Source organism: Grammomys surdaster, unplaced genomic scaffold (assembly GCF_004785775.1).
Source record: "Grammomys surdaster isolate TR1022 unplaced genomic scaffold, NIH_TR_1.0 143, whole genome shotgun sequence".
NCBI lineage: Eukaryota > Metazoa > Chordata > Mammalia > Rodentia > Muridae > Grammomys > Grammomys surdaster.
The window spans coordinates 2,277,430-2,297,479 of NW_021604601.1; the positions used below are offsets into that span (position 1 = coordinate 2,277,430).

Here is a 20,050-nt window from a genome sequence, read left to right on the forward strand (position 1 = left end):
CAATTTCCCAATTCATAAGTTGCTAACCTTGGCCTTCTTTATCAAGAGATAAAAGGGTAAGCTGAAGATGAGGTAAAGCTTTTTTTATGCCAGTAACAAAGAAAAAGGCATTGGTTACTTTTTGAGTGACATGAACTTAAAACTTTTGTGTATGCATACGAAGGAGCAGAGGCTACAGCGTTTTTCATTGTTGGTGGTGGGCTTTTTGTTTGTTTGTTTTGGGGGGAGTGCATTTAATGAAATTAAGAAAGTATCCATAATAGAAGAATAACACTGTGACAATGAAGGACCTTGGAACAAATAAACGTCAAACTTGGAATATTTTGAACAATGGGTGAAAAGCATGATCTGTAACACTGACCCATCCCTGAGCTACTGAATTATTATCAGCTGTGCCAAAGGCAGAGGTTTGAGAGGCATTTACAAGTTCTGGCTAATTTGTTTTTCAATGTTTTTGGAACCAGGTGGCATGTGATAAAGTCCACCTAAGACAGACATGGCTCAGGCCCCCAGGTAGAAGCCAGAAGGACATTTGAGAGTGGCTGGCTAGATCACCTGACAGCTGGGTGGCTTTACTACAGCTCTCCAGCAAGCTGGGGACAGGGGAAACTCTCCTGCCTCACCACATTGTGCTGCTGACTCAGACAATTATGAACGAAGAGAGCACTGTCCTTGCTTCGTCTTCAGCTTGAGGATGACATCTTCTACAGGAGCACATAACTGAGCTACTACTATCATAGACCAAAGTGATTTTAGCTGAAAATGAAAAGGGCATAAAAATCAAATAGGGAAATTTAAAAATTGTATTGAGTCTTGGTGAGTTTCATAACACTCCCCCAACTCTACTCATATCTCTGTCACTTTGTATCCACCCTCGGACTTTGCAACCACCCCCGCAAATAATAATAAATAATAAAATACACAAAACACAAAAATAACTGAGGAGGCTGTACTGTGTCCCAGTGTGTCCCACAGTATACACTTTTGTCCACACTTCTTTAATTGCAAGTAGTCAGTGGTCTAATTTAAGACCTCTGGCTTCTGATACACCACCAATACTGGATCTTCACCAGGACAACTCTTGTTGTCACCCTGTGTCATGGAAGTCCTGCAGCTTTGGATCTGTAGGATCCGTCCTTTCACATGCTCCAGAAGTTCATGGATGAGAGAGATGTTGGGGTGACCCAACTCAAAGCCCTAGATCTAGCTCTGAATCTGAACTGGTCAGCCCGTCAGCTCTCCTGCACCTACACCACCAGGGTGAGCTCTCCAACACTGTCTCAGCTAGCAGCAGAAAGGGGCAGAGCCAGTTCTCCACTTCTCATGCCTGTGGGCCGAATCTATGTCATCAGGGCCATCTCCACTCTACCATACAGGTGAGGTGCAAGGCATGTTCTCACACATGCTGCAGCTATCGAGAGGGGTGGAACCAGCTATGCACAACCCCTGGATATCAGCATAGTCTCAGGTGGCAGCCCAGGCCACCCACAGCAGGACACACCTCTCCAGCCTTGAGCCTCCAGCTCCATCTCTCTCAGCCTCTCTCTCTCTCCCATCTGTCCATTACATACATGCACATCAGAGTGGCTCCCACTGTCGAGGGCCAAGTGGCTGGTGGGCTTCTGGTGTCTTCCTCCTGCTGGAACTGCAGGACATGGCAGAGGGGCAGGCCTCTGTGTGTCCTTCATACACCTGGTACCATGTAGTATGACAGCAGGTGAGCCTCTGGGAGTCTACAGCAAGCCTGTGCCATGCAGTGTCCCATGTAGCATGGTATAGCTCCAGGCAGGACTCTCAGTGTCTTCCCCTGCCATGCTGCATGGAATGGTGGCAGGCAGGCCCCTTAGCGTCTCATTATTTATTCATTTGTTTGTTTGTTTGTGTAGGCTAGAAGTCTATGAATAGAGTAATACTCTCTATTCAGTCATTTTTCTCAGCCAATTTCAATGTCCCAAAGTTTAATTAACAGAACAAGGAAGCTGCCTTAAACTGAACTCAACACTTTGGACAGGAAAATACATTCCTACTCTTATAAAATTAACTTTAAAAAGACAGAAAAAGTTCTCAGGAATGCATACTGTGCCGTGAAACACATGGCTGAAATACTACCTTGAATCAAAATCAAATTCACATTCTTTCTTTTCTATTCACTTTCCTCCTCCTTCATACACACACACACACCCACACCCCTATCTGTGCACTTATATAAACTTGTTATATTAAAATTGGTTTTTATTTGTTTGTTTCTCCTTCCCCCAAATTTGTTATTCCTATAAGTTTTATAAACAACTGGAATGTGTTATAGCTTATCTTCCTATTATGTTTACAAAACAAACAATAAGCAAGGCATGAGATGGGCAAAGAGTGCTGTACTTCTTTTTACCTTTCTCCAATTTTTGAAAATTTTGTATTTGTGCGTGCGTGTGTGTGTGTGTGTGTGTGTGTGTGTGTGTGTATGCATGCGTGCATGTGTGTGAGTTATGATGAGCACAAGTGTATGTATGAGTGTGTATACATGTGGATATGTGTATACCATAGTATACATGTACAGCTCTGGGCAGCACTTTCTGGAACAACTCTCTCCTCTACCATGGCTTCCACGGATGAAACCCACATTGCTAGTCTTCTGTGGCAAGCCCTTTTACCTGCTGAACCATTGCTCTTTCTTTATTTTTTGCTTTTGGGTGTCTCATATATGTAGCCCAGGCTACCCTGTTGGTTGGCATGCCATGTCTTTTCACACATGGACTCACATTCTGGGTTTTAGTCCATTTGTTCTCTCTTGTAAATTACTGTATTTAATTTCTAGTGCTTTGGTGGGGAGGCATGGGGTACCCAGTAAAACAAGTACCATGACCTTGTATTTCTTTTCAATATTACACTATTCTGGGTACTGAAGATCCTTCTTTTTGCCATGTAAGTTTTAAAATCATGAACAGCCTTTTTAAAAGCTTCCAAGTGCAATACTATGGAGTTTATAGAAGAATCTGAGCTATCTGTGTGAGTTCTGGCTTGAGTTTATCATTAGTGGGTACACAACTAACCTCAACGACTGTTTGCCCTGATCTACTCATAGCCATGAGGGACAGGGCTCCATGAGCCCCTCCTCTATCCATGCCTGGCTGCTAATGTCTTATTTTAAATGACTAATTGTATAAGCATTAGGTAGTTCTTTCAGTGTAAGCTTATTTTAGCTATAAGTTTTCTTCAGTTACACCTTGACCAGTCCTGTTCCCTCCAACCTTCTGTTTTTTATTACCATTTCCCTGACAATTCTGTTGGAGGAAATCTCCATATCATTCTCCTTGATCACAGAATCATTGCCTTGAACTATTCATTTTCATTCAAGTAAATTAATGTTAACTTTAAGTGGGAAGTTAATGGGGAAACCAGCTTATTTCTAACACTAAGCTGGCTAAAGTCTAACTGAGCACAATAATTAGAATAAGGCAAAGTGACGAGATCTGCAGTAACAGTAAGCACAAAAAGGAGTGTAAGTAATACTATGGTGTGTATGAGTGTGTGCACTCAATACAACACTACACTGTATAAGAGTGTGAATACTCAATACAACAATACAGTGTGCACAAGTCTGAGCACTCAATACAACACTACAGTGTGTAAGAGTGTGAATACTCAATACAACACTACAGTGTGTACGAGTGTGAGCACTCAATACAACACTACAGTAAGAGTGTGAATACTCAATACAACACTACAGTGTGCACAAGTGTGAATACTCAATACAACAGTACAGTATGCACTAGTGTGAGCACTCAATACAACACTACAGTAAGAGTGTGAATACTCAACACTACAGTGAGTAAGAGTATGAGCACTCAATAAAACACTACAGTGTGTAAGAGTGTGAATACTCAATACAACACTACACAATACAACACTACAGTGTGTAAGAGTGTGAATACTCAATACAACACTACAGTGTGCACGAGTGTGAGCACTTAATACAACACTAAAGCGTGTTCCAGCTCTGATTCTCATGGCACACACAGTGAATCATAAACTTAGGCAGGAAGATCTAGATCTAGGGCAAGTGACGAGACGGCGGCACTTGTCTGCAGGTGTGCAGTCACAGGCTCCTGTCACCTCATCCTATCTCTTCCAGCCCACACTAGCAATGCTTTTAGTGACACAGAGTTCTCAGTAATTAGGGAAGTAGATGCCATTGTACCTACGCCACTTCACAGCAACCACGCCATCCTCTGAGAGTAATTCTCTCTCTAGACCTTTGCTCAGACAAGAATGAGATGCTTAAACTTTCCATAGGTATTCAGTCTGGTTAAGAACAGTGAGCTTACTGTTTATTTCTTAAAAGAGTCTCCTGTGAAAACAAACACTGTGGGGAGATCCCGAGTTTTTCTGTGAGCTGTCATCTTGTATTTTTCCCTCGGCTACGTTTTCAAAAGTATTTTCTCCTTTGCCACTTCTATCAAAGTGTGACGTCTACACGAGCTCTGGTTCCTTTATACCTATTCCTTCAATTCAGCACTCTCTTCTTGCATTGCACCATAAAAAAGCAAGTCACATCTTCAACACTGTCCTGCGAAATCTCACCTGAAAACACGCTAACCATGTGGTCATCAGTAAGGAGACAATTCTCTGAAGCTGTCTGCCCCCTGTCTAAAGAAGAACCACTTTCTCTAGCGTCCACTACCACATTTCTCACTGCACTACAACAGACAGGAGTATGAAAACAACAAACAGCCTGTTTGAGGCAACTGTAGGCCTTTCTCTCACACTCCTCAAAGTCCACAGACTATCTACCCACTGTCTTATTAAAAACCCATGGCCACATGCATTAGTCAGTCACCAAGCACACATGACACTATTTACTAGTGACCTCACAGCCCAGCTCATTCAGATACATTCTACAATGATGTTTTCTAGGCATAATAAGGCTGCTATCAACTTGGAACTACAGCAAAGTGATTATCCAAAGCAAAGACTCATAAGATCTGACCTAGATCCCCACCTGAGATTAATATCTTTCTCTCCCTCCCTCTTCCTCTCTTCTTCCCCTCCTTCCTTCCCTCTCTCCCTCCCACCCTCTCTCCCTCCCTTCCTCTCTGCACATGATCCTGTCTCTGCTGCAAGTGGTGTTGGCTGGTACTAGAGGAGACAAGGGGTGGGGGGAGACAACTGAAGGCAGGATTCCATCTGTGAAAGTTTCAAAAGTTGGTCACCCTTCCTGGTGTGGGGCTTTCCCCTCATAAAGCTGTTTCTGGATCACCCCCATTCTGATGACCCTCCACCTAAGCTCCTATAACCCAGCCCTCTAAACTCAAGCTGGCTCAGCAAGCTTGACTTAGGAGGAATCTTGGTTTTTTAATCTCTGTGAACGGTATCCAGTTGAATAAATGTTTGCTTCTCTTCAGGAAAAGTACCAACATATATTTGCAAAATGAAACCACAGAAGGATTCATTTATCAAAACACAGTCCTTGTTAGGTGACAACATTTCTGGATTCTAAAACTGTATTAGTTTTTAATACTGTGTAACAAATCACTATAAACTTAGTGAGTTAAAACAAGACTCACTTACTATTTCAGTTTCTGTTAGATCTAAACATCTGTTTAGACCCTGCACCTGGAGGCTCTCTGCTTAGTAACAGAAGCATGTGAAATGCAGGTTACTGGGCAGCCAAGCTGCATTCCTAAATATCTTTTTGAAAACACCGTGAAACACTCTTCTCCAAGCTCATCTAGGTTGCTAGAAAAATGCAGGGTCTGCTCTTGCAAGACAGTCTACATGTTCTAGCTCTCCCTCAGATTCTTACAGTGAGATTCACTCTACCTCCATGGCAAATACTGACAAAGGTCCCTGATACTGAACCATATTAAACCCTACTAAGCTTTATGTGTCTGGAAGACTCCAGGCCCATTTACAACATTCCCCTGATTAAATCAAGCCCACTGGGAATAATCTTCCTATTTTCCAAGGAACTAAGGTAGGAATGTGGTCCCACCTCACCTGGATGAGCACGGTTTTAAACAACAAAGGCTAGCTCTGTGGTGTCAGGCAGATGTCCCTTGCTACCTCCTACCTCTGCTGGCTCCATCCTCAGGAGTGAACTCTCACTGAGCATGTGGATAAGTCTGCTACAGCTTTGCTAGAGAGGCTGGAACACTGCTTTCTTACCAGCAGGTCAGGAAACACTCAGTCTCTTCCTGCTTTCTGAAAGGTGACTATGGTTTTAGTTGGTGTTTTCTTGGTGACAGATTTTTATTATCTAATTTAATTATGTAAATTATTAATTACTTCATTAGTTTCTACATTCTCAAACCTGAAGCAGTACTGCTGTCCATTCTTCTGCATCTGCCCGGGATGGATGCAGAAGTCAGTTTCCTCAGTATCATACACTGTGTTCTGTCCGCTGCTCCAACACAATGACCTATGTTTTTTCTGATTGTGCTGACCACTGGCTAAGTGTGGCTCATTTATTTTGTTTGGGTACTTTTATAAAATTGAGTCTACTGAGTGAAAGATATGAGCCTATTCTCCTATTAACACTTTATAATATGGCCACTTCTCTAATCTCGTCTTTTTAATGTTAATTTACTGTAAAGCCCCTATGTAATCTGATCAATCTCTCTGAATATCTATTTTCTTTTGTCCAAAGTTTTGGCTTTTATAGGTACCTAATCTCAAAAATTATCCAAAACTTTCCTTTTTTTAACAGTTTCAAGTCCATCACATGGTAACTTTTATTTTTTATACTAAAAGAATTGTGTTAAAATTCTGTCTAATTATACCTATTTCTCACATGACTTGTGTCTGTACCAATAGCCGATCTTTTCTGTGGATCAGTTAGGTCCACAGTGTTATCAGACTGCACCCATCCATCTTCTGAACAGTGCTGAATATCATTCTCAAATTCTTGTTTAATAGCCCTGAATTTCATCCAATCAAATCTTTTGTTTCTAAGGCTTGTACTCTTTTCAGTAAGCTTTTTTTTTTTTCAAAGATAGGTACTATATGTGGGCCTGCCTAAGCTACATGAGACCCCATGCTTTAAAAACAAAACAAAAAGCTGAAGACTGTTTTGACATTATGATGCAGTTACAACAAAGATTGTAATTCTTGGTTTTAATTCTATACTGAATTACATTTACTCTTGTTTAATATGTACAATAAATTAATTTGAAATCTTCCTAAGACTTGTATGGATAACCTTTTGCTTGGATTTTGGCCAACCACACGTTTCCAGCTCTTAGTTTTGTGATGTACACATGCCTGTGGAGAAAATCATAAGCTTCATGAATAAGCAAAGCACCACAATGTTTGGTTAACATTATAGTAAACTAATGGCATAATGTGGTAAAGAACCTTTTGTTGCTTTGTTAATTTATTTATGCCACTAAGAAAGTGAGGCTAGGAGATCAGCCAGGCCCTGCTGCACACTGGCAGTGCACACTTTCCACCGCTGGGCTGCTATAGGAATGATTTATTTTTTCTAATTGTCAAATAGTCCTTTTCCTATGTGATTTTTATTAACTATCAATTATTCTCCAATGCTAGTTAAACTAAAATAAATTCTAAGTATGAAAATATATCCCATAATTTACTTTAGAATGCCTAAGTGATTATTCTTTAGATTAAAAAGATGCATCTACAATTAAATGAAACAGCCATATGTAAATTGTAAATTAGAGTATTAGAAAAAATGCATTGTTAGAAATACATTTCGGTATCTATCACCGTGCTTAGCGAGGGCATTTGAGGAGGGAAGTCCTCCTTACAACAGGAGGTGAGGAATATCTTCTTGATGTCCTGAGAATAAGCAGCACTTATTTGGAAGTTTCATAAACAATAAGAACTACATGTTCAATGAAAGTATTAGACAGATTCAGACAAGAACAGGGAGGCTATATATTTACTTCAATTCTTAATTTTGATTGTTTATATTTCTATTTCAAACTCGTGGAAAAATTTAGCATTGTTGAAAAATAACACTCATTTGAATTCATAGTGGTGAGTTACAAGTAGGAGATAGTTGTATCTGTTTATTAATCTAAGACTTCTTCCTAATTAAATGTCCTTCAAAGGAAAAAATATCAAAGTATAAGCCAAGTGGAACATATAAGTGCCACAAAGAATTTCACTTATCAAATTCTCAGTTTCGATCAAAGCCAAGACCTTCTCCATATGAATAAACTCAGTAGTACGTGGCAAGATTGCCAATACTGAGCGAGAACAACAGAAGCAATGTTAGTTTCTAGGACTGGCATGGTAAATTAGCAAAGGCAGAAATTTCTGTTCTTGCAGTTCTGGAAAGTAAAGGACAGACATCAAGATGTCAACAGAGTTCTGAGGGCTCTGGAGCAGGCTTTGGTCCAAGCTCTGTGGCTCAGCTTCTGGTATTGTCAGCTATCCTTTACTCCTTGAATTAAAGATTCATTATTCTACATGATCTCCATTCTTTCTTTCCTCCCTGGTGTGTGTGTGTGTGTGTGTGTGTGTGTGTGTGTGTGTGTGTGCGCGCACGCACGCGCACATGCGCGCACTTGTCTTTTTCTCTTACAAAGACACACCATATTAGTGCTGGCCACATTAGCTTAGTTTCATTGGAAAGACCCTATTTCTAAATAGCTCACATTTGGGGGTTAGGACTGCAACAGTTTTGGGAGACACAATTCAGTTTGTAACAGGGGTCAGAGCAGTGAAGACCACATCAAAGTACTCCGTAATACACCGCACTGTTCCCAAAGCCTTTCAACACTATAGCTCACACTACTGGCAAATGAATTTCTGTGGTAAAAATTACATGGCAGATTAATCTTTCAAAGGCTCTGAACCTGGTGATGGCATAACAGCCTACATACTAATTACAAGGAAAAAACAAAACTGTGTTTCATTTCTGAAGTTTGAAAATGTGTTACTCTTTCTTTTTAGTGCTCACTCTCCCCTGCACTCTGGTTGGCTGTAAACTACTTCCTGTAAACCAGCCTCCATCATACTTTGAAGGCCTAGCCACTCCTAGCCCACTGCAGAGATAAAATCATTACCAAAATAAAGTCATTTATTAGTCCAGGGCTAGTATGACTGATATGGCTTGTTGCGAGGATAGTCCATCCTCGGGCTACGCTTGAGCAGCAGCCTGAGACCTATACGGAAATGGAGGAGAGGGCCTCAGCTGCCTGTGCACAATCAGCTGACTGCTCAACCAGGAGGATAGTCCTAGGTTTTTTCTTACGCAAAATTAACAATCATCCTGTGGAAACTAAATACGTATTTATTCATTTAGTATGAAAAACTACCATTTAGTTGGGCAACTGGGAAGTTTGACTGTCTGCTTAGCTTTGCCCAGTATCTTAAAAGTTAAGACCCAAGTCCTTGTTTATGATGTCAAATTCTGCTCAGCACTCAGGACTGAGATACATACCCTACAATTATCCTCAGAGTAAAGAGGAAAATCAGAAATAGCTGTTTAACATTTACAAGAAATAAAACGGTAAAGACCTTGGGACAAAAGAGCTACCCAAGAATCAATAGGGGTGACCTTAGCTGTGATTCAGTACACTGGGGATATGCAACCTGAAGAGGCCACCTCCTGTATCCAGAAAGGAACCCCAGTGGAGAGATAGTGACACCAACCTACCCACAAAACCTTCAACACCAAATTTAACCTGCCTACAAGTAACGCAGGTATTGGGAAGGGAGCAGAGACTGAGGGAACGGCCAACCAATAACTAATCTAACCCATGGGCAACCACCAATCCTGAACACTACTAATGATACTCTGTTATGCTTACAGACAGGAACATGTTGTCCTCTGAGAGGATCCACTCAGCAGCTGACTCAGACAGATGCGGACACCCACAGTCAAACAGTGGATAGAGCTTGGAGACTCTTATGGAAGAATAGGAGGAAGGATTGTAGGCCCTGAAGGAGAGAGGAACTCCACAGGAAGACCAACAGAGTCAACTAACCTGGACCCTTGGGGCTCTCAGAGACCAACCAAAGAACATACAAGAGCTGGACCTAGGACACTCCACACATATGTAGCAGATGTGCAGCTTGGTCTTCATGTGGCTCCCAGACAACTGAAGCAAGAGCTCTATGTACATGGGATATGTTCTTGTAGCTAGGCTGCCTTGTCCGGCCTCTGTGGGAGAGAAAGCGCCTAGCCTCACAAAGACTTGAAGTCCTAGGGCAGAGAGAGGTTGGATACCCTGGTGGAAGAGAAAGGAAGGAGGAAAGGACTATGGGAGGGGACAATATGGGGCACTGAGCAGGATGTAAAATTAAAAAGTAAAAAAAAAAAAAACAACAACAACATTAAAGACTATGAAGTTTACAGGAAATTTTTCTGTAAATTAGAAAAACATCACACAAAGCAAAAAAGTAATTTTCTCAAGTTTATAGAATTAACCAAAAACTTGAGACTCAACTACCTGTTTTATTTTTTCTTAAACACCACAAAAATATAATCTATCAAAGCATACATTACAGGTTTATTCAACACTGTATGTTTAATATTAACTGTAGGCTAAAAATTTTAAGAAATAGTAATTTTATATGGTGTAATTTACTATACTTCAAAAAATTAAACTAGAATAAAATACATATTGTGAAGAATATAACTTGAATTAGTATATTAAATTTCTATTATATGTATAAAAAATTCCACTAATTTATAATTTATTACTAAAGATAAAACTATGCACAAAACATCCAATTTTGGGGAAGAAAGGGGGGGCAGGCAGGCAAGCAAACCAGGATCCTCCTTCAATGCCTCTCACCTGGCAACCACGTGAAGAAACAGTAACAGAACAAGGTATACAAGCTTGAACAGGCTTTAACAAACTTCTGCCTGTTATGCGGATAAACATCTTACAGGTCTAGAACTGGAAAATCGTCAACTCATTTCATTTGTCAGTTTTACAACATGGCATACTACTGTCAGGCTGTGTCTTACATAGCAGTGCCCAATCAAGGGGGTGTGGAAGACAACAAACACCAGGCTTCATTACTGAGAAAAGCCACCTTTGTGCACTTCTCACAAAGGGAACTTTATTTGCCAATGCATCTTAGGCTGACTTGCCATTCCCCATTAGGACCTACCATTTCCTAGAGACTCTGTATCAGTTAGCTTTCAGTGCTGTGACCAAAGTGCCTTGCCAAAACTAGTTAAGGGAGGAAGGATTCATTTGGGCTCAGTGTTTCCCAGGTTCAATTCATAGTAGGTTGGTGCCACATGCTTGAGCAGAAACTGAAAGAGCATATGACTGAAAAAATTCTTCATTTCATGTGACACAGGAAGCAGAGCAAGCAATAGGAAGGGGTGAGGGACAACATATTAAAGACTCACACTCAATGACCTACTTCTTTCTCAAAATGATCTGAATGTGACAACCACCCTGCTAGATCTCCAGCTCCACTGGAGCACAGCACTCATGAGAGGTAAGTTCCAGGACCAAATGTCCATCTAACATATAGTCTGTGGCACTGGAACTGATACAGCTCCCCCGAGAACCATCAGCAGACAGATTAAAGGACTCCTCAGAAGTCAAGAGGTAGAAAATAAGTTTACTTTTTTGCTTCTTTGTTCCCCATGGATTTTGCTAGTAAGCTCTCTTTCACTTCTGCCCTTCCAGAAGCAAGCATGGCTGAACTGACATAATATAAGTACTTTATCTTCCCAAACACAATGTAACCAACAGCAACAGTTACTAACTCCTTGCTAGGTCTACTCTGTATTCACACCCACTCCCACTTGATGTAGATATGCCCTCGGATATGTGGTACTGTGAGATGCTGCATTTTCAGAGACGACTTTAGCTTGCCTTGCTCTAGTGTGAAGACTATTGGGGTTGGTGTAGAAGCCCAGAGACAAAGACTCACAGCTGAACTTAACACTCATTAAATGGAACATAGGTTAACACTTGAACAAAGGAAGTGATTTTATCTTCAATGTCAACTACGACTACATAAAACACACACACACATACACACATCATACATCTAGAAACAGTCTCACGAATTGTAAAGGTTATATATTAATTCATATTTCAGGTCAAATATAAGTACCATATGAATCAAAAGAGAAGCATAATAATGAATACTTAGGCGTTCTATAAAAACACATGGAGAAGAGTGTTTAACAAAACTGTGAAGAATATCTCTTCAGGCAACAAATTCTATCATGAGTGATATTTTAGACCAACTATTCTACTTCTAGAAATTAATCTTTTAGATATACTTATATATATATGTTCATATATATAATTTGTGTGTATATACATATATACATAATTATATAGTACAACATAATAAAGCAAAAGGAACAACTATAAATATCTGTGATGAAGATTTACTGAGCACACTATGACACTCTGACACATTAGAAGAGTATGTAATTATGAAAATGGCCCAGAGAGATCTAAAGGTGCTGATAAAAGATAATCTATCAGGTATGCAGTACAAGTTGTGGAAAGACTGTACAGTGTCCTTTTTAAGAAAAGAGAAGCTACATAGAGATTTGTTTTTCACCTTTATACATATACTGCAAGTGCTTCTAGGAATCAAAGGGAGAGACTTTACACAGTTCTCTGTGGGAAACAAGAACTCGGTTGTGTATCCTCTGATACTGAAATTACTTCTCAAAGTCTACAGTAAGTACATTACTCTCCAACCCCAAAAGAATACTGTTCAAAAGCGCATGAAAACAGAATACCAAATGTTCTATCTGTATGAAAACAGAGAATTCTTACCTTTCTCTGCAAAATTTAAGTGAATGTAGTATGGCAGGCCTCTTTTGACGTAAATTCCATAAGTGTAAGGTGTCATCAGCCAAGGCACTCACAAGGGCTCCCTTGAAAATAGAGTATATTTTATATGTGTATACTTCCAAATAGCTGCCAAATATCCTCTTATATTTAAAACTTTTTTCTTAATAGATTATAGTTCCAAGAAGCATTTGCCTCACTCAAATTCCAAACAGCAGATGGAGAAAAGCATGTTATATGCATATATATCCAATTAATGCTTTCACTGCTTAAGTAACTTCCCATCTCATAATACAAAAGTATGCTAGGATCTGAAAGCGTTCGTGTTGTTTCGGGCTTTGTTTTTGAGAACGTGAAGTATGAAAGGAACTAGAGAAAAGTCCATTTCACAGCATAGGTGATGGCTGTAAATTCATAGGAGATTTCATCTGGTGGGATGGCTAAAGTCTCTAAGATTATTAGATATTAGATCCCAAGTTATTTGATCATTAATATAGATACTGTCTTGACTAAAAACAAAATTAAAGTGACCCCTCATTTTATTTCTGCAAGACAAATCCTAATAGAAGTCCTTTACTTAGATTATAACAACAGGACAGTCATCAACTCTGAACAACTGAAAACACTGACCAATCGGTCACAACCTAACACTCATGGGTAAGAGAGGCACAGAGGGGGCTCAGTCTTGCCCAGGTTCAACACGCCAGAGTTTTCAGAGCCAAGATCTCTCCAAGTGCGTTTTCATTAAACCCCTAGAGAAGACAGGTATACAGTAAAAGAGTAACAATTTCTAGACAAAGGGGATTAGTCACACGTCCAAACTTATTATGATGCCTTTGCCCACTAAGCCAACTTACTGGCCCATTTTTCATACATATTGTGGGATTTATTCTATAGATCCCAAGAATTTAGGGCAATAAGAGTGTTCACAGACTATCCTTAAATTTAAAGAAAGTGGAACCCTTCTCAAGCGGTTTCTCTGCAGGCAGAGTCTCCTATGCTGTAAAATGGACTTTTCTCTAGTTCCTTTTACACTTCACATTCTCAAAAACGAAGTAACACTTTCAAATGGAAGCTGTCTCCCCAGGAGTGTGTTGAAGCACTCTGCTAATGCACTTTCTTTTACCTATAATGAATGATGTATTTAACACTATTTCAATACAGACTTTTTAATGCTATGCAACTTCCAAAGTCTTTGAAATAATAGTGAAAATATACCATAAGGTAACAAAAATATTTTTATTTTACTTGTAACATTATTCTGGGAAAACATATTATGTGACTATTTGCGGTGGCACCTTAAAATGAATTATGACTGCATCTGACTCTCAAGAAATTACGTTTTTGTTCAAATATTTACTTATAAGTATATGCAAGCAATCTGAAGAACTGGATGTATTCTAATTTGGGGTCTAAGTAGGAGGAATAGACACTAGTCACTAACCTCATTAATCAGGAACTGGAGCTGGATCACTGCTGCTCCGCTGTCGTGCTGGCAATAACATTCCACTCCTGGACGACCAAAGCTGCCATCGGTCCCATTAAGGAATTTTTACCGTGTGCATTTTTAAAAGAAAACTTTTGGGTTATGTAACTAATAAATATTCTGATGACCTGATATTCAATCCAGGTCACTTGATGAGGCTGATATAACCAGGGCTTGCTTGCTTGCTTGCTTTCTTTCTTTCTTTCTTTCTTTCTTTCTTTCTTTCTTTCTTTTAATAATCACAAGTCTTACAGATTATAGCTTTAAAATAAATAGAAAAAGTATTCTTTCCAGGAAATTAAAAGCAATGATATAGAAAACCAAGATAATATAAGGTTAATTAATATAACTTTATTTTGAGCCAAACTATTCATTCCTCTTAAAATAACAAGAGGAAACATGGTGACTGATCTTCAGAGTACAGACTTTTCCCATGGCAGGCAAATGTCAGCTTGGGATATCCTTTTCACTGCCAATTTTCAACCCTACAGTATATTTGTAAGCTAAACTATAATCAAGAACTAACTGTGTACCGTGCTTCTCAGGGCAACATGAAGATCACAATCAATGTCCCAATGCTTTTCAACTTGCATGTACAGGAACTAGCAAAACTATGAACATGTAAAAGCATCCATAACTAATAGTCTCCATATGTTGGGTATTATTGGAAATTCCATATAAATTAATTCATTTAACTGTCATAATCCAGGAAGAAAATATTATCATCCCCCATTTAAACTAAACAGAGAGAAACATGAAGCAGAGAAGTTAACTAACGTGCTCTGTGTACAACAGAAAGCAGAACACAACCTGAGCATGCGTCAAGCCTCCATGGTGGCCACTGTCCTCTCCCCACCTCCTCCTTTCCTTTTTCTCAAGTGCTTAGGATGAACCTGTTTTTTGTGAATGTTAAGTACATATTTGTGGGTTACATCCCGAGCCAAGCTTCTCTGAGATATACTAAATAAAGATCAACACATAACAAAAAACCCACACACATTTCCAGAACTTTCTGTGAGGTACTGTTACATGCATTATATTTTCATTAACCTGAAATAAGAACACGGTCATTTTAACACATTGCAAATCTATTTGGGATAGCTAATAAATAATACAAAGTAAGAAGACAAGCTTTAAACATTTAGTGAGTTTTAATAAATTCCAGCCCTCTGTGTGAAAACTCACAGAGACCATTTTATATTCTATATTATAATAAGATATGCCAAGAAGTTCTGCTTAATAAAAAACAAATACCATAAGTCAAATTCTATTTTGTATACTTGTCTTTTCTTGCTATGCATGACCTCAGAGCCTCACTTAAAGAAAACAAATGCTCTACCACAGGCCTTTATAGCCCTCTAGCCACTGATCTTTCTACATTACTCAAAGACATGTTCTTTGAGTTTAGCTTTGTTACTTGGAGCACAGAGTTGGTTTTCTGGAGTAAAACAGCCATAGCTATCCAACTATAAGATTTCTACATGAGCCTTGCCTCTGTGGAACTCTGAAAGACACTAGCAATGAGACATGAATGTAGCACGGAGAGCCTTCTGAGCTGGGCATGGTAATGCACACCTATAATCCCAGCACTCAGAAAGCAGAGGCAGGAGGGTGGCAAGCTTGAACTCCTCTGGAGAGTTTCAAAAACCAAAAGCTAAGAATACAGCTCATGTTGCAAGCTTGCCTAGTTTGCATAAACCCTGGACTTCAGTCTCCAATAACACATACACAAGAAATTCTCATTATTTGTTCTTCAATCATGTACAGTTTTCTCAAACACCATGGATAAAATGAAAAATCATAAAGACTCGCTTTGTGAAATCTTCTTAAAGAAGACATTTTTTTATTTTTGTAAAAACAGGCCTGTTAGGCAATTTAGATTTTAATAAGTTATGCAATAGTATGGAGATTTTTCTTATGAGAATGTTAAATATGATAGACAAAAGCAGATGTAAAAATAAACAAAGATTACAAAAGCAGCTTTCCTCACTGGGGCTGTAGCCTCTTGGCCTTGAAAATGCTCTTTACCTTAGCTGCCAACTAGAATTTTATCACAGAAAATATCATCAAGTCCAGAAGTCAATTTCACCAAAAGTCAAGAAAGCTTTAATTTTTGTGCTCCATAGAGTGCTATACAAGAGTACTCTACATAACCTAATGCAGCTAACTGCCGGTAACAAGTACTACATCTGACATCACTCAAAACCCTTACCATCTATTAAATCGTAGTCATTATGCCTAAGTACATCTTTGTATAGTCTAAGAAGTCAACTTTCCCAATTTTGTTGATTTCATTCCTTCCCCTTTGGATGCAGCAGAGAGCAAAATGGCACCATGGACAGAGTCAGGAGTAGGGAGGTACCATAGTAAGCCACTACTGGGCCTTAACAAAAGGCTTAAATAAACATTAAAGAATGGATGCGGTAAGTGTGTGTGTGTGTGTGTGTGTGTGTCTGTGTCTGTGTGTGTGTGTGTGTGTGTGTGTGTAAGAGAGAAAGAGAGAGATCACAAAATATACACAAAATATATTTAAATTTAAATAAAATTTAGAGCAAGTAGCTCGACCCTGGTAGTATGTAAGAATTTCAACCCCACTGCAAATATAGTAAGCCCAGCCTGCCAGAGAAAATGTGTGGGTGAGGAGATTGGTTAGCTAGCTAATTCACTTTAGGTGCTACAAGACCATCTGAGGCACAATGAAAATTAAGATTTCTTGTTTCAAGACAGTGCATATGCCAGCTCAATCATCTTCACCATGACCTTCAAAGAAATGTTCAACTCTCAACTTCCTAACCAATAAAATACACATAAGACCTATGCAGTCTAGTGTGAAGAAATGTGGTGAGAATAAAAAAAACACACGTGGACTCATCAAATAATAGTCATTATGTTACTTGACTTAACATATTCGTGATACTAGCTAAAACTGTTACTTACCACAAAATAATCCAACTTTCTAGTAACCATCTATTTGGTTAAATATTTCCATCTCTTGTGCCTACATACAAAATCAAATGAAGACACAAACTATCTGAAATTCAAATTATAAAGTAATCCAAGGAGGACTACACATTGAAAAAATTCTGATAACATTTATTAAATGGAAAAATGTTCATTTATTGTTCTGTACTCTGACATATTGATCAATTATGGAACAATGCTGACTAATGATAAATGTTTCCCTGTGTTATTGTACCTTGTCACTCAGTATTCCAGTGCATTCTCTTATAAGGGTTATAGACTTCCTAATTCAGATACCTTCCTGCACTGTTTTTCTGCTGTTTGCCTAGCAATAACTAGGATATCTACCTAGCTAATCATCTTTGCTTTTAGAGCAAATCAATTACCTGAAGACCAACACCTTGCAGATACATACTTTCTGTACAGCTTGCTTAGCTTCATCCAGGTAAGTGTCATCATAAGGGGCACATAGTGCTTTGTTAACTTTAATTTTTTTTAATGTGAGCAAACAACAAACTACAGCTGCTGAGAGAGATTGGATATGGGGGAAAAGAAGAAGGAGGAGGAGGAGGAGGAGGAAGAGGAGGAGGAGGAGGAGGAGGAAGAGGAGGAAGAGGAGAGGAAGAGGAGGAGGAGGAGGAAGAAGAGGAAGAGGAAGAGGAAGAGGAAGAAGAAGAAGAAGAAGAAGAAGAAGAAGAAGAAGAAAAAGAAAAAGAAGAAAAAGAAGAAAAAGAAGAAAAAGAAGAAGAAGAAAAGAACTGCTGAACTAAACCAGCTTATTTGTTTTAAAGATGTTCTAACCTCAGAATGGAAAACAGGAAATATGTTATGTTGGGAAAGAGGTTATACCTCTATTTCCATGGTGGGGGGAGAACTATGGGTTCCATCCAAATTGATAAAAATCAAACATGACATAGGGAGACATCCTGAAGATCTCAGCTACAGATAAGAAGAAAATCAAAAGATAGGTAATCTATATGTTGGCTCCTTTAAATGAAACAAGTCTGACACTGACTGGGACATATAAATGTCTCCAGTCATAACTTCAGCTATAACTTCAGATTTATTGGATTATATATACATATATATCCATCCATCCTTTGAAAGCTTTGTGTTTATAAAAAACAAAAACAAAACAAGAATACAGCCCTGACAAGGTTCACCTTTGGAGATGCTGAGACGCTGACACTTTCCAGCTTCCTGACTGATCCTACCTTAGACTGCATCAATTCTGTTTCCTCTAAAGACTTGCTTCCAGGACAACTTCAAAAACTAGCTCTTTAAGTCCAGCCTCACAGAATTATCCAATCAGGACTTCACTTCAGCCTGAACTTTCTCAGCGTACAGAGACTGGACAACAAATGCTACAGCTGGCTTTCTTAGGACTTAACCGTTTTCCAACTTTTGGGAGGGAAAACTATACCCCAAAACCAGCAGGAAGCAATTGTAAGACAGCTTCCTCTTTTTCCCAAGAGAGGGGATAGAGAATTTTGGTCATTCATTGGATGTTGGAAGTTTGTCATCATTTAAGGGGATTGTTGCAAATAGTTATGATCTTGGAAAAAGAGCAAATGAAATTGGTTAGATTCAGGGATTTCTTTTTTTTTTCTCTTTCCTTTCCCTTTTTTTAGCCTTCTTTCTTTTTTATGTAAGAAGGAAAAAGTTGACAAGAAAAAAGGGAGAAACAGAAGTATTATAGGAATAGTAAGAAAAAAAGAGGAATATTATTGATTCTACTGTTAAACCAAAAAACATTTTACAACCATAATCTTACATTGGTATATAGATCTTTGTATTTTGGTGAAAAAGTTGAAGTTATATTTTGCTATATTGGTAATGAATGTTGTACACTTATAAAATTTAAAGGTTACATTGGTTTAGATTATTATATATCAATAAAAATTTAAGGTTATTTTTGATACACATAATATATATAGGTTTTAAATTCTTATATGAGATATAAGAATTCATATATATCAAATATAGATATAAGAGTTCATATATAATCCTTAAAGATACAATGTAAGGCCCCAGTCCTTTTAATGGCTGCCATTACAAACTATTATATATGACTAAGTTAATAGTCAGATAGTCAAACTCATGGTCATGTCAGATACTAATCTAGATTATCATAGAAATATGCATCCTGGGTTGAACAGATAATATATAGCTGAAGACAGACGTTTGCTTGTTCAGATATGCTACGAATACAGATAAATGGTCTTCAAAAACCCCAGAGACTCACAGAATATGGCATTTAAAAATGTTTTATTTAAGGCTTTTTTGACATTGAGACACGTCAACTCCTGACAGCAAATCATTCAACTTGGAAGATGATGAGTATCAAAGTACCTCCATTTGGAGATAGCTTCATGTGAGATAAGCTAGCCACCAGGCAAAGAAAACACCCTAACTTTATTTGCAGCTAGAATGCTGTCCAGCAGGGACAGAGTCGGGGAAGTAGACTGCCAAGATCTGCCAAGACAGGATAAGCAAGTCTTTCATAATTCTTGTTTCAAAAAATGCCTGCCAGATATTCTGGACCAGAAGATGATACTCCAGTGTTTTATAGAATATTGGGCACTGTCCAGGCAGTCAGTTGTCTCTCCCATTTCTACAATTTTTGGAAGCTGAATCCCTGCATTTCCTGCATAGTCAGGTAATATTTATTCCTTTTAAGGTCTATGATAGGGTTGAAGATTAGACAGTCATAGTCTTACTATAAGCTTACATTGTTTAGGATTTAAGAAGATGTTTTTGGTCTAAGAAAATATTTTTAGGATGGTAATACAAGTTAAGATAGAAATTGATTTAAGTACAGAACTTGAAACTCACCAAGATAGGATAGATGATA

At 38.7% G+C, this 20,050-nt stretch overlaps 1 protein-coding gene and 1 non-coding gene across 4 annotated transcripts in view; both read right to left on the bottom strand.

Moving 5' to 3' along the window:
- The window catches only part of Stxbp5 (syntaxin binding protein 5), a 145,525-nt gene that overhangs the window by 91,516 nt on the left and 33,959 nt on the right, over positions 1-20,050 (bottom strand). For all 3 annotated transcript variants that reach the window (XM_028764346.1, XM_028764345.1, XM_028764343.1), the window contains exons 3-4: positions 14,194-14,275; positions 12,735-12,835 (exon numbers count right to left, since the gene is read on the bottom strand). In XM_028764346.1, the coding sequence (XP_028620179.1) occupies positions 12,735-12,835; positions 14,194-14,275 (183 nt within the window). The remainder of the gene's footprint in view (positions 1-12,734; positions 12,836-14,193; positions 14,276-20,050) is intronic.
- On the bottom strand, positions 1,879-2,009 carry LOC114618632. Its single transcript, XR_003710982.1, has one exon. It is a non-coding gene; the product is annotated as a small nucleolar RNA SNORA36 family (small nucleolar RNA).